This window comes from Pyrgilauda ruficollis, unplaced genomic scaffold (assembly GCF_017590135.1).
Source record: "Pyrgilauda ruficollis isolate IOZ18807 unplaced genomic scaffold, ASM1759013v1 scaffold3, whole genome shotgun sequence".
Classification (NCBI taxonomy): Eukaryota; Metazoa; Chordata; class Aves; order Passeriformes; family Passeridae; genus Pyrgilauda; species Pyrgilauda ruficollis.
In genome coordinates this window covers 14,121,596-14,136,864 of record NW_024524377.1, presented here as the reverse complement: position 1 = coordinate 14,136,864, position 15,269 = coordinate 14,121,596, and the positions used below count along the sequence as shown (strand labels likewise).

Here is a 15,269-nt window from a genome sequence, read left to right as displayed (position 1 = left end):
TGAGAATATAAAGTGTCATAGACTCTTTATGCTGAAGTTGGTCTCTCCCCAGAGCAAACTCGAGAGCTGGTGTGAGTGGGATTTTTTAATCTGAACTAAAAATAATATTCAGATATACCTGTGTGGGTTGGCCAATACCAATTACTGGAATAAGATCAAACACATATAGTTATTATGTGCATTTAATTACTGCTATGGGCTAATGTTCAGCATACCCACTTCTGAGTAGGTTCCTTTATATAAATAATCCTTTTAAGTGATGAACATCCTATCTTCTAAAAAAAATCAAACACAAAGAAACCTAGGTGTACAAAACGCCCAAGACTACGCCCACCTTCTTTATTCTCAAACAGGCAGAGATTTCCACCTCCCACCCCCCCACCTCCATTCAACATACAAAATCTTCTTAACTCAGTGCTAAATACTTCAGAAATTCTAGGTGTTAAGATTAGAAGTTTGGATGGAAGAGACATCTTTCCATCTTTTGGATGGAAGAGACATTTTTATGACATAAAAATGTGAAAAGGAAACTTTTATGAATTGGAGGTTGATAATATATCTGTTTATATCAATCTCTTATTAGTAACTAAATACTCAAAGTTTCTTTGTCACAGCTGTAGAAGGTGTAATGAGAAGTTTTTGGGCTGACAGAGAATGTGTCCTGCTATGGTCTGGTCTTATGCTGTCTTAGGGATCTAAGCATAGTTTGGGTTGGGAGGGACATCAGCAGGTTGTAGGCACAGTTGTGCGAGAGTCAAAGCTGTCTAGGGCTTTATCATCAGGAAAAGATGATTCCTGTTCATTGGAAATCTTGGCATGATTGTGATTTGCAGAATTTCTTGAGATGGTAATCATCAGCAATTATTTTTTCAGAAATGAACATTTTGCTTACTGCCTTGTTTCCAATTTGGTACCCCTTGATGTGTGATGGCACCCTGGGTTCCATGGTTCTCTTTTGTAGCTGTTTACTAAGTGAAAGGATTTGGCAGCAGACAAACTACTTGAAACAATCTGTTTGAGCCTTGTCAGTTTTCTGATCTATTGAAAGCTGTAAATATCAAATTAATATTGTGTTTCTGTTGTCATGTGTTTTAGAAAATGGCCCTGTCAGCCTATCAATCAGGCATTTATATACTGATATTTATAGTGATGCTTCCCCTCACCCCTTGCAGACCTTTTTCTACTTCAAGTATTTTAAATATTGGGAGGGTTCTGCCTTTTGCAGAGTGAGTTTATTTTTGGTTGCATATAAAGCTTTTGGGGTTACCATTTGTATGCTTAACCCTACCACCCACAGGAGTATTTGCACCACCTTCTATTAACTGCAGTAGCCGCGCATCCCTGAGCTGTGCCTTCAGGTGTGGTGCTGGTAACTGTGATAACACTCTGTGCTCAGAGCACAAATAATGAATTACATCCCTCCCTGTGCAAGCTGGATTTTCTGCAGTTAGTTAAGTGGAGGCAAAAACAGCTCTCACTATATTGAAGGAAGGCAGTAAGGAGTTCTGAGACTGGGCTGTACCAAGATCTGCATAGACAGGTTCTGTGACCCAATAGATTTGCATAAGCAAAAATCCACAGGTTTCACAGAGTTAAATGAGTCAAGTTTAGCTGTTGCTATATTACAGCAGAAAGCACTTGCTCTCTTGCATTTGTGTATAATTAAAGTTATAGAATATGTTTTTAATTCATAAATTATTTAGCAATTAATAAAAAATAACATATAAAAATATGTGAACCTGAGTTGAGAAAAAGGTATTTAATAATACATTGGCCGAAAAGAATAATTATTTTAAATATATGTTTTTCTATCTAAGTTATCAAAGATGTTAGCTTCTAATCTACTATCTAAGATTTTTTTTTTTTTTCCCAAGTGTAGTCAAACAGGTTTTTCTGAAGGTTACAGAGACATTGGGAGTTTAAAATGTACTGCAGTATTTAACTACCTAATTACTGGATTTCTTTCTTATGTATAGGAGCTGCTGATAACCAGACAGAGCAAGTAATTAATGAAACATTGAGCTATCAAAATGTTCAATACTTGTTAATTCTGAAGAATTTGTCATGGAATGATGCAATGGCTGCATGCATAAATAACAAGATGCAGCTGGTTAGCATCACAGATCAGTTCCAACAGGCTTTTCTTGCTGTTCAGGCTGCTCTTCATAATTACCCACTCTGGACTGGACTCTTCAGCAGAGATGTAAGTTTTGTTTTTCCTCAGACTGTGATTTAAGGTAATTTTTACAGTTGTGTGAAACAAAAACTGAGTTAAAGAAATTCAGTGACAAATTACTTTCTGGGCTAACTGTTTTAATTTAGGGATAACCATCTGGAGTGTCTCAAGATAAATGTTTTAAACCTTCAGTTCCCCAGGTTCCATATTCTTGAACTCTACTGGATTAATTGATGACGATGATAAAATTATTTTAAAAGACTGATGATGCAGGGATATATTGTAGGGTGGCTGCAACACGGGTTACTGAGTCATCTCTTGTTTACAAATGAATAATGAGTATTGCCATTTAATATCATCACCACTGTTTACAATAGCACTCTAGAAACATGACCCAAAAATCTGTTTTGGAAGGGCGAAACTACAAGTGGCAAATAAAATTCAAAATGAATCATTGTATACTTGTGGAGATAAATTTTTGAAGTTTAACTTAGATTCTGTTGTTACTTCATGTTATTTGTATGCACATTGTGAGTTTGAGGGAGAATCTCTGAGACAGCTTAATGGGTTTTTCTTTCTCCCTATGGTTTTTATTTGGTAAAAAAAAAAAATCAGGAGGTGTGCCTTTTATCTTTGTAATCTGGAGGACCTCTTGAAAATCTTTATTGTGGATTGAGAGATGTCTCAGCTGTTAATGGGATGGTTTGGGCTTGCTGGCAGGGTTTATCTTTGTCATGAACATAAGTCTGGAGATAATTGCCAGAAAAAAGTTAGAAATTTAGAGGTGCCTTACCTACAAAGTATGGTGGTGTTCACTCAGCACTGTGGTGTTATGTTCTTCTGTTGTCAGTTCTGGGCTACTGGATACTTTAGCAAATGGGGGAAAACAGAAATTTGAGTATATACTTTATGCGGAGTATTTTTAAATTTTTAAAGGAAACAACCATTTAATCTTAGTGAAAATGGGAAAACCAGACAACTTATTTTCCCATCTCTTTTCATTTTTTTATCTATAAGTGATGATCAAATTATTCATTTTGGGTCATATAGCTCAGGCATGCACTGGCTCTTCACTATTGCAACACTTCATTATTTGGGCACAATTAAAATGTCACATGAAAGGAAATTACAGTGCAGCTGGTCAACAGAACTTGTTACTCCAGTGCTGAAATCAGGCACAAAAGATACAAGATAAATTACACGACAGTAGGGGGATTTCCCAAAGCCTTTCAAATGTAAGATTTTTAAAGGATAGCATGCTGCTTGTTATGTCGGGTTTTTTTCCTGCATCCTCCAGGGCAGGAACAAGTCTGATCTATTAAATCAATTAGGTATTTCATAATTACTTTCAACTCAATATGAAGTAGCTGAGACTGGACTTTCTTCTCAGTAATTAGCAGTTTTTCAAGACCAGGAGATGATATTGTTTTGCAGATGCAAATGATGCAGTTTGGGCATCCCATTGCTAGGCCTTCCTCCCTAAGTACAGTAGTGAAAGATCACCTTTGGATAATTTACCATGCAGCTAATTTGTATTTTTGCAACTGCAGAACTTAAAATAACAAAGCTTGTTATATTGTGAGCAGGAATTCAGCTCATGAGGGCAGTGGAACCCTTACAGTTCTCATCAGAGATGCTGAAAATGTCTAGCCAGTGTAAATACATTATCATACCATTTTTTGCACCTTATATTTTTTTTAACTGTGTAAGCTCATCCCTTTTTCTTAAATAATGCCAGGGTGGAAAACATTATGGCTGGCTGGATGGGAAACATGTGAGTTTCAGTCGCTGGTCTGAAGATGATGAAGAAACAAATGAAGAATGTGTGTTTTTGGATACTGATGGCTTCTGGAAAACTTCTGACTGTTCCTCTGAAAATCGAGGAGCTATTTGCTATGCATCAGAAAGTATGTATGCTACCATAATTTTTATAAAAGTTCTCTTTTATTTTATTATGAAATGAATTCAATTATTCCAGCTTGTAACTTCAAAATTGCAACTTTTTAAAACTTATATTTTCTCCAACAGTCTGATTTCTATGCCATTAAAAAAAAAAACTGGCTTCAAAGACAGGGGGCATGCAACTGTTGCCCTTAATCTAATTGTACCTTAGAAATAGATTCAGCATGGAGGCATTGGGTCAGTACCCTTATTGCCAACTGATCCTATCTTTGCACTGCTTCTCTAAGTCTGTTGCATACTAATCTCTCCCACTTGCCTGTGGGAGAAGATTAAAATATCTCTGTACTGTTTACATCTTAATATTGGGATCTCCTGGAATCTATTCTGACATGGAAGTCTTCTTCAGGGAGAAGATATGTAGCTATATGGAGAAGGGTAGAAGATAGGCACTGAATTGAAAATTAACATCATCTGAAGTTCACAAAACCCTTCTAAATACCTACTAATTATAACAAGACAGGAATATAGTAGGATGTGGGGTTTTATTTCCAGGAAAGAGCTGTGCTAGTTATGTATCCTTCAGAAAATGATTTTTCTGAGAGATCATCACAGACTTCTCTGTGAGACCATAATGATTTGTTTTGGTTTTATTCTGTGAGGGGACACAAGCCATTGTGCATCCTGAGTCACAGTAAAGTGCTGTGTTATGACCTCATTAACTATTTTGTGCTTACAAGCCAAGAAACTGCAGGAAGAGTCCTTCTCACTCCTCAAATATTAGATAAAGCCTTAGAACTAAGATGTGTTACTAGCTGTGAAGTAGTTTATTTGTTGCAATGATCTGCCTTGCACTAGAGGCAATAAGAGCTTTTGGTGTTTGGCCTACACTTAGCACTTTCATGTAGGGATTTTATTTTTAAACCTATTTAAAATTACTGTGAAAACTTGCAAGTATCTGTATTTTTTAGTAGAACTTACTGCTGGTTTGCTACTTAAAAAAAATCACCATCATGAGGAAACTGAAAATAACACATTTAAAGATGGCAACTTAATTTGTTACATGTTTTTAAGTGGTACTTGAAAGGGGTTTGTAGGGTGCCAGGTCAGGTGGTGTTATTAGTGATTCATGTCCTGGTGTTGTCTTGTCTTTTTTTAGAGAAGACTGAAAAAGAACAAGTTACACAAGTGAAATGCCCACATAAGATTAAAAATACACCCTGGATATCATTTAGAAACAATTGTTACACTTTTATGATAACAAAAAATAGATGGAGAGAACTGAAGCCTCACGAAGCTCATCATTTATGCAGGAACATGAGTAAGTACTTTGTCATACTGCAGGTATTTATGGATTTCAATCAGCTTGGAGGACATGAGTGTTAGATCTGAGTCACTGTCCTACAATGACAGACAGGAGAGTGAATGTGGAGAAAGGCTGTGGCAGTAATGCAGCACTGCCTGATGCTCTTTGCCCTTGCACTGTCCTGATAAAAAGTGCCAGAGCATGGATAGAAGAGTTGAGGAAAGAGGCAGCTTGGAGCTACTGAGCTCTGAGATCTCTGAAAAATGGCAAGGTTTTTGTGTTTGGTGGTGGGTTTTGTTACAATATGCCAGTTTTAAATTGGGTAATTGTTATACCCTTGGCAATGTTCTGGCTTTACAGTTACATTTACTTCATGATTTTCTGCTGCCTCCAGCTTTGCTGAGTGGAACACTTAAGTGAACAGAGTAAATAGACTGAAAAGCACATGGACATTTCTGTCCATCCTGAATAAAGTATAACCTTAGGAACCTTTCCTCTTGCATTAAACCTTCAGACATTCATCTTTCCAATTTTTTTTTTTTTTTTTTTTTTTTTTTTTTTTTTTGAATTGATTTCAATTCAGGTCTTTTTCTTAATACTGTTTCTCTCCTAGGGCAGTTCAAGCATGAAAGGTTGCTGATATTTTTATGTTCTATGCAGAGAATTTTTACTGCATAAAATTTGAAGTGACAGTAGGATCCACAAACATCTCTTCATTTATGAAAGAAATCTTTCAATTATGAAATGAAATCTTTCATTTATCCACAAAACCAGGGATAGAACCATTGATAATACATTTGAAAATTAGTTTTGCACTAATTAATTATGTTATGTTCAATTAATTATGTTATAAAGATCTGGCATTTACAAAGGTTGACATATCTGTGATAATTGTTAACATTAATAGGGAAAAAAAGGGGGTTTTTTAACTTAAAGGTGGATTTGTAATAAAGTAATGTTAAAAAATTTTCAACAGACCCTGAAGCATTTGTTCTGAGTGTTCGAGATGAAGAGGAGAATAACTTTGTAACTGAGCAGCTTCATTCATTCAGCGGCCTGGCTCTGTGGGTCTGGCTGGGTGTGATTTATGATGACAGTGGTAAGATTTAAAGGTTTGGTGTTTTCTTTTTAACTGGATTTGAGACAAAATTTGCAGCATTAAGTGCATGTTTCTTGCATGTTTCAGTTTATAACTGAAGTCAAAGTGAATGCAAACCTGTAACAATGATTTATATTTGTACTTATATTCTAAAAGAGAATAACCTGACATGCTCTCTGTTTGAGTGATAATTAGATCCAATATGTTCTGTTTAGTTTAAATTTGATTTCCCTGGAAAGCAGGACTTAAAGTGGCTAGGATGAGTAATGCTAGCATATTTAGCATTGGATATGGAACTGATTTAGAATAACTTGCAGTATCACAGCATTTTTTCCAAAGTGAACATCTGTTAATATTATTAATATATTCCAGGTTAAATGGTATTTGTAGACATAATGCCAGTGGTTTAATAAATATGCAATGTTTTCCACAGATAAAGTTCTCAAGTGGTATGATGAAACTCATCTGGCTTACAATAACTGGAGGCTGGGAAGACCAATCATAAAGAAGAACAGTTTTTTTGCTGGTGTAAATCTTGATGGCTTTTGGGATATTTATAATTATTCTCAAAGTTGGCATGCTAATCACTACAACATGTACAGTATCCTTGCCTGTAAAATCGAAAGGGGTGAGTAGTATTGGGGTGTTGGGTGAGGGTCATAATTTAAATCATGGTTCCTGCTGAATAAGGCTTTGGTTTTGCTCCCAGTGAAACACATGGCACAGCTGTCATGACATCTGGGGTCATCTGGTCAGTCTGCATCACTGCTGTAATACTCTGATCAGGAGAAATGTGTTTGCTGTGCTCATCCAACAGCTGCTGAACTCAGTGTTCCAAGTAGCAAAAGTAAACTTAACTTGATAGAAGTGGCTTGTACTGAGCACTTCAATGCTTGAGTTACACGGAGATAGATGGACTTTAATGCTTTCTGTATTTTTCCTAGTAACATGAAAGAAATGCACACAACTTATCTTCTTATGCTTTGAAATAGGAAACCAACAGCACAAGCCTCCATTGCCCAACACTATTCCACATGGAAACAGAACGTACAGGATCCTTCAGAAAAAATTAACGTGGTATGAGGCATTGAGATTGTGCCAACAAAATAACAGTGATTTAGCAAGTGTGCACAGTGAATCAGAACAGTTATTTCTAGAAGACATTGTCAAACAGGATGGTTATCCTCTGTGGCTTGGGTTGTCAATTCATGATGTAAGTATATACTGTTGGGGATGTCAGTAACAGATCTGTAAATAATGTTTTGGACAAGATACGAAATATTTTCTGATTTTTTTTCCAGTTCCTTACAATCTCTTTTCCATATAGTATATTTTCTACCCTGTGTAACATGTTACTATTAAATTTTGGACAAGATACGAAATACTTTCTGATTTTTTTTCCAGTTCCTTATATAGTATATTTTCAACCCTGTGTAACATGTTACTATTAAATTTTGGTGAATGTAGGCATGCTAAGATATTTCTTCTTAATACCTGACAGTTTAAAATAATACAGTATTCTCTCATCATTTCTTGCAGCACAAGGAAGCATGATTTGCAGTACTGTCTCTAGAGGCTTCAGACTTTAATGGCCCTCTGTAGAATCAGATTTCATTAGCAAATAGAGACAGACAAGGCTCTGTGGAACCTGCTTAGTTGAGGTCAGGACTGGCTCTCCAGAGCACTTCAGGAACAGGCTCTCAGTAATTTAAGTGTCCATCCTCCCAGGAAACGCAATAGCAGGAGGCAGCTGCAGATCTACTTCCTCCTCTGTCTGCTTTAGTGTGGAGCCAAAAGCCTGTGGCCCTGACCCTGCTCCCCTCACTAATTGCCAGAGCTGGTAGTAGTGGTTAGTTGGCAGGAATAGTCCTCTGTGTCATTTCTATGCACACCTAGGAGTGGGTCCCTCCCAACTGACTCCTCATTGTCATGGGTTTCCAGGAACGTATCTGAAGTTGGAGGTAGCACTGCAAACCATCCCTGAGCTGCCCAGTTCTACTCACTGAGGCCATTCAACAGTTTAGCAGTTTGCAACATATCCACTAGTGTTCATAGCAGGGAAGGCAGATTGCTTAAATGAAACAGCAGGGTGGAACCAAGTAAAATGCTCCCCATAGGCTAAAACAGGCACATTGCAGGTTTGAACTTGTGAACATGCTGTACTTTCTCAGTTCCCACAAATAATAAAAATTTCTATGTTAAGAAAATGCAAACTATGTTGTACATTTATTTACTGTGAATTTAGATGAGACCACCTGCTCTTTAATTTATCACTCTACAAGGGACAAATATTGCTACATGACTTAATTCATGATGGATGAGATTTAAAGCACAGTTGTATGTGGTTTAAAAGTAGTGGGTTTTTTCTTTTACTAGGGAAGTAAAGCTAATTTTGAATGGTCAGATGGAAGTGAATTTGACTACTACCCCTGGGAATTAGAAAACTCAAATACCACTGAGAACTGTGTTCTTTTGGATACTAAAGGATTTTGGAATCGTACAAAATGTACTAATGTTGCTGAAGGTGCCATTTGCTACAGCCCTCCAAACAGTAAGTGTTATTTTGAAGGTTTTGTGTAGTTCTGTTTACATGTTGTATTTAGAAGTAGAAATTAAGGCTGAAATACTGCACATGATTCTTTTTTTAAGAAGAGTTTTCTATCAGGAATGATAAAACACTTTTTGATATTCAGGGAGATAAATTCTCATCATTCCAGTGATGAAACCTAAATCAAATCTGGTTACTTCTTGATCACCTGTGATAGGAATATCAAAGATATGCATCTTTTCTAAATCAAAATATTTATCAGATATATACCGTAAATATCAAAACCCACAAAAAAAGCAGTACAAATTGTTCCCAACCCTTTGGGATTTGTCTTATGCTCATTTTTAAATAATTTCATCCATGACACAAGAAGAAGGAATGTAAACTAATTGAATAGTGGTTGTTGGTAGGAATAGCAGTCCTTGTTAGTACTTATCATCCTGTTATTCCAGAGACTGTGCACAAACTGCTGCAGCAGAAATAACATAAATTTCTTTGTCTTTGCAGAGAGAAAATTAGAGCCAAAGAAAGCAAGCAGAGCCTCTGGATGCCCACAGAGCAGTGGCTCCCTGCAGTGGGAACAGTACAGGGATCACTGTTATGCTTTTGACATGGCATTCTACAATTTTTCCGTGTATAACGTGGAAGAGGCTAAGAGAATCTGCAAGAAGCTGAGTAGGTTTAGACTCTATCGCACTACTACTTGTCAGACAAGTCCGCTATTTGAGAAGAAATAAAACCCAATAACCTAAAATCTTACACTGGTTATACTTCAGCTTTGCCATTTTTATGCTCCTTGAGTTTAGGAAATGCAGTAGCATGATTTATCTTTGAACGACTGATGAAAATTCTTAATAAAATACTGCAACATGCTACAGATCACTTGTCACACAGGTATCAGTAGATAAAATGCAGGTAGCCAGTTGAAGAAGATTCAGAGGTTTAATGCTTATGGTTTGGAGGAAAACATTTTATTTACATGCAAAGTTAGTGTCGTTGGCAGGGCTTTCTTTTTATATCCTTGCCATAGCTGCTTGCTAATAGGGAGCTTGCTAACCTATCAAATGGTTCAAAGGGTATGTACGTTATGGATATTAAAGCATGTAAAAAACTTAATGTTATGTCAAATTCAAGGATTTTCTCTATTCTTTGCTGATCTACATGGGAATTGTATTGCAGAGACAATGTTAATCAATTTCATGGACAGAAGGTTTAATCACCCTAATGTAGAAGTTAGTGACTGATGTAACTTTCTTTTCTGGAATTATCTTATGGTGTGACAGTGGACTCACTATTTAGGGTCTAAAAACCCAGTCCTGGATGCAGTTTTCTGTTGAGTCAAATTTGTTCTGGTATTTGAAAGAGAAATCATCTGGCTTATATTTATATATACTTGTAGAGGATGGGTACACTGAGCATGCCTCTCTATCATGCCCTTTCCTCCCTCTTGTTCCTTAATGACTGTACATAAAAACCTGAGGCACAGTGGGAGGATTGATTTAGAAATTAACTTGACTCAGCAAAGTTTTTGTTCAACTATATTTTTGAAAGCCTATTACTTAGGCAAGACTACTAATTCTTAAGAGGCATATCTCTTGATACTTTCCATGTATGTAGTCTGCAGCTGCAGTAAGTTTACTCCCATTTTATTCTGTATAACCTGGTAGAATAACAAGCCATCTGAAGCCATCTTGTAAAATATGCTGTATTTTAAGTGATGGGAGGTTCATGTCTTTATTCAGAAGGTTATTCTGAGCTAATTTTACAAGCCCAGATAAACAAATCCTTTCCCATAGTAATTGTTCCCAAATAAATTCAGTGTACCAGAATCATGAAAAATTGTGTAAGTTGCAATTCTGACTGGTTTCCTCTGCCTTTTAGATCCTTCAGCAACCCTTCTGACAATAGTGGATGCTGAAGAAAATGCATTTGTGAGCACACACATAAAGGAACATGATCTCATCACCAGGAATGTATGGCTTGGCCTGGATCAGAGCTTTAAGGGTAAGAAGTAGCAATAATGAATGAGCATGAATGTTTCATATTGTAAATATAAATGCATAAATCCTCAAATAAGAACAGTTCTGTGGTGTTGGTAGGCTACAGTAACTTCTACTTGAGGCTGGAATCTGTCATTTAACATTTCAAAGCACTTTGGACTTCATTGTAGTTAAATCTCTTCCTCTTGCAGTTAGGGTCATCAGGAGTCCCTGAAATTAATTTTTCCCACTTCTATTATTGCTGTCTAATGTTTGATGCAAGAGCATCAATTGCTAAAGGTGTAGAGAAGAGGGGTGGCTAAAAGTTGTGTTCATATTTACTGCTTTTAATATATGGGATGGCTAGTCAGCCCTCTTCTTTTTAGAGCTGTAAAGAAATCAATAGGTTGTGAATGACATCATGTAGCATTAGAGGTTGTTTTGGTGATCTAGACTAAGTGATGTTTTTTTTCAACAGGACAGTCCCTGAACTGGCTGGATGGCTCATCAGTTAAATATGTCAACTGGGAGAATAAAACTGCAGAAGCCAATGAAAAATGCAGTGTTATCCTGTCCACAACTGGCATGTGGTCCAAAGTTGACTGTGCACGTAGTCGAAGCAGAGTGGTTTGTAAAGCTCCTTTAGGTATGGAAGTGTTGTTTTAGCAGAGACTTGATTTCGTAGAGACTGTTTTCAGGAATTTCTGGTTTATTGGATAAAGTCTGTGTGGAAATACTGGAAGTGCAATTCACAAATGAACCCATCAAGTACTTCTGCAAGAGTCTTCTGTTGTTGTTTAGCCATAAAACTGCATTCAGAGACAATTTGTCTAGGAATTTAGTTCTCCTGGCTCTCACTATCCACTCAGTGGGTAAGGAACAGAACTGAAATGTCCAGAAAGTGTAGAGTTGTCGATATTACTTCTTACCACAGGGTATCTGTTGTGGGTGAGTTCGTGTAGGTGGAATCAGAAAGAGTTCTGCTTGTAAGCAAGTACTGCACATGTTTTTTCAGTCTTGGGGAGGCTTCTGGAAATGTCACCTTGTAGCTCCAGAAAAAGACTCAGGCCTTTACTCCCTCATCCTTGGCTTTGTACAGGAAAACAAGCAGTTAAGCATTAGGCAAGCAAGTTCTTGAGAAGAAGTGGAATCTTTCTGATTTTGTATACATTTTCACTGAAGTGGAAATGCAGGAATAGATTAATCTTGGTGCCACTAAGGAAGACCTCAACAAGATCTCTTCAGTCTGAAGGGAGTATAATTACCTTCCCTTCCAAGAGCCTAAGATCTCATTAGATTTATGAAGTATACAAACCTCTAAATGAGTGCACCCTTTGCAAGTAGGTTTTTTTGAACTCCAGAAGTCCCTTCCAACCTAAATATTAGTAAATTAACAACAGAATGATCAAAAATAAGCTAATGCATTTCTGTCTGAATCAGCATCTAACTTCGTGTGATGAAGTGAAGACTATTGATAGGAAGTAGTTTGCCTTGACTTGAGCTAATTGTGCAGTATTAATGTGTAGCTGCCTAAGCATCAACCTTATGGCAAAATATTCTTGCCAGAACTCTTAAATAATAACTATTCATCTTTTGTTCTGTTTCAGGTTCTAACCATACTGGTGTGGCTGTAGCATTTGCCCTGCTAATTGTCCTGGTTTTCATAGCTGGACTGGTATGGTACCTCTACAAAAAGAAGCGTCTTCACTGGAGTGCCTTCTCTTCCGTACGCTATCAAAGAGGGATGAATGATGATGAAACTGATGATATGTTCACAAAAGATAGCTATTGAAAAACCTTCTTCTGATCCATTTAAGCACGAACTTCACTGTGTGAAGCCATAAGAAATGAGCTACTTGATGTTTTTATTACTTCTTTTTTGAAAAGCAACAAGGTTATTAGTGGGGGCTAAAATTAGTTTGTTTATATACAAGTGCAATTTTTATTCAATTTAATGGTAATTCTTTATATTTGGCCTCAGTCTTTTAAGATGCAAGGTGTTTAGAGTTCTGTTGTATTTTTTAATTTATAGTATTGTCTCTCTTTACTGGAATTTTTGATGGAACAAATTAATGCCAACAGTACTTCATGCAACATCACTTTAATGAATACACTTATAATTTACTTCTCCCAATACTCTTATTTATACTAGAATTAAATGCCTAATTTTATAGTTACCAACTCATAACTTTATAGGTGAAATATGTCATCTGTCCAAGAAAGAAGATAAAAGAGATGTCTAAGGAAAGAATGAGAATATATGGTAAACAAACTTGTGTACATAAATGCTAAAAATACTTGAGTATTTTTCATAAAACTGAAACTTGATTTTTGTACGTGATGTGTCACTGTAGCCTTTCCTATGCACTCCAAAGAATGCTATAAAGGGAAAAAGGGAAGACAAGAGTTGTATATATTAATTACTCAATTATTTGATCAACTATTGTTTTGAAAAAGTCTTTTGACTTTTGTTTTGAAAAAGTCTTTTGACTTTTTTGAATGCACAGTACAAAGAACAGGTGCATTTACTTTTATGAAGGAGGATATGCCAAAGACCAAATCCATTCTGCATGTAGTGATGGCATGAGGTGGTAAATAGGAATACATTGGCCTGGTGTGCTGAGAAGAGTACTACTGATTTCTCTGAAGCAGCAGAGCAAGGTCACAGTGTTCAACTGCCTTCTTTTCCTGCAGTTTACTTATGTTGATGGCACTTTTCTTTGTTCCTGTTTGCACTATTTTGATAAGGAAGTGTTTATCATTTGTGTTGAGAAGTAGAGAACTCCTTGTAGATACACTTTGAGCTTGTTAAAAGAGCAGCCTGAAGGGGCACGGTAAGGGAGCCAGTGTGGTAGTTTGCTGATCAAAGAAGTAAGCACTTTTGTTGTTTGTTTTGGTACTTTTGGGCACAATTGTGAACATTTGCTTTTCCTGAGGTAAAAATGAAACTACATTGTAGAAAATGTAGTTATGATGAAAATAACTCTCATTCTTTAACTTACCCTGGTAGGAGAAGTGCTTGAAATGTTGCAAAGTCTGGTTCCAGATGTCTTCTGGTTTAGCTTATATGCCTAAGTGCTTTGCCAAATGACTTTTAACTTAATGGACTAAATAAATATTGGTTATTGTCTTTTTCTAACTACGGTAATAAGTGGGAAAAATTATTTACAAGTTCCCATGTTTTGAGATTTAATAGTTTTATAGATGTTTATACTCTGAGCGTTTGTAGGTGTGAATCTGAAATTGAAAGTGGAAATTAGTAGTAAGATCCTGATTCAACACAAAAGGATATATACTTTTTATTAAAAATTGTATATTTTATTCTTATAAATGATGTAAATAATTTTTTCAGGCCCCATTTCTTGTGTTTGTTTCATCACACCCAAGTTGTCTAATCACTGGTAATTCCTTTGTGCATAAGCACTATGGCCTTAGTGCAGGTGAATAACCTACTTCATTTGAAATAGACAGGAAGATTATTTGGCAGTATTGTTGTTGAAAGAATAAAGTTAAATAAAACACTGAACTGCTTACACTGGTTTTATTTCAATAGAAGCAGTTGTCAAAGCTAAGGCATGGGTCATTAATCACTGGGTAAAAAAGCACAGCACAGGGGCTGTGATTAGAATTAAAGCCAGAAAGTGTGTGTTACCACAGTAAGAAAACTTTAGAGGTAATACATCATCTTTGATATATTTAAAAAGATGCCAGTAATTTTCTTTTTGCAGTTGAAAACTTAGTTATACCTAGCATTTATCAAGCTGCTTCAGGCTTACACAGGGAACATTCCTCTGTGCCTTTCTGTTCTAATCAGGGTGTAGTTCATTAGCACCTCAAGGCCCAGATTAAGGCAGTGTATCAAGGCTCCCTCCATAATGCCTCTTAAAATACAGGCAAAGTTAAACTATTTCCAGCTAAGTAAAACTTGCAATTAAAGCATAAGATGTATTCATTTTAAGTGATGTCTGAGCTCTGAATTCCATATGCCCAAAATCTCTGACTGCTGGTCAAAGGGCAGGGTTATTTTTAGCTTGCTGGGAGAAACATCCTATTGTGCAAGATGACCAACGAGGTCATCTGCTTCACAAACATTAATCTTAAAACTGAAGATGATGTACAGGGAAATGGCAGCAGAGAAATGCTTTCCCAGGTCCCAGAGCAATGGAGTTGAGAAGGCGTCGCAAAACTCTTTCATCCCAGAGGACAGACTGTCTGCCAGCTGTGGTAGCCTTAGGCAAAAAGTGTACAACTTCAGTTCTTCT

General features: G+C 36.6%; 1 protein-coding gene across 2 annotated transcripts in view; it reads left to right on the top strand.

The window, feature by feature from the left end:
• The window catches only part of LY75 (lymphocyte antigen 75), a 44,310-nt gene extending 29,777 nt beyond the window's left edge, over nt 1–14,533 (top strand). For both annotated transcript variants that reach the window (XM_041473606.1, XM_041473605.1), the window contains 11 exons: nt 1,977–2,203; nt 3,915–4,083; nt 5,235–5,396; nt 6,358–6,480; nt 6,914–7,108; nt 7,473–7,693; nt 8,857–9,031; nt 9,536–9,703; nt 10,910–11,032; nt 11,486–11,653; nt 12,615–14,533. In XM_041473606.1, coding sequence (XP_041329540.1) covers nt 1,977–2,203; nt 3,915–4,083; nt 5,235–5,396; nt 6,358–6,480; nt 6,914–7,108; nt 7,473–7,693; nt 8,857–9,031; nt 9,536–9,703; nt 10,910–11,032; nt 11,486–11,653; nt 12,615–12,799 — 1,916 coding nt within the window. In that variant the 3' untranslated portion in view covers nt 12,800–14,533. The remainder of the gene's footprint in view (nt 1–1,976; nt 2,204–3,914; nt 4,084–5,234; nt 5,397–6,357; nt 6,481–6,913; nt 7,109–7,472; nt 7,694–8,856; nt 9,032–9,535; nt 9,704–10,909; nt 11,033–11,485; nt 11,654–12,614) is intronic.
• Nucleotides 14,534–15,269: the final 736 nt, after the last annotated feature.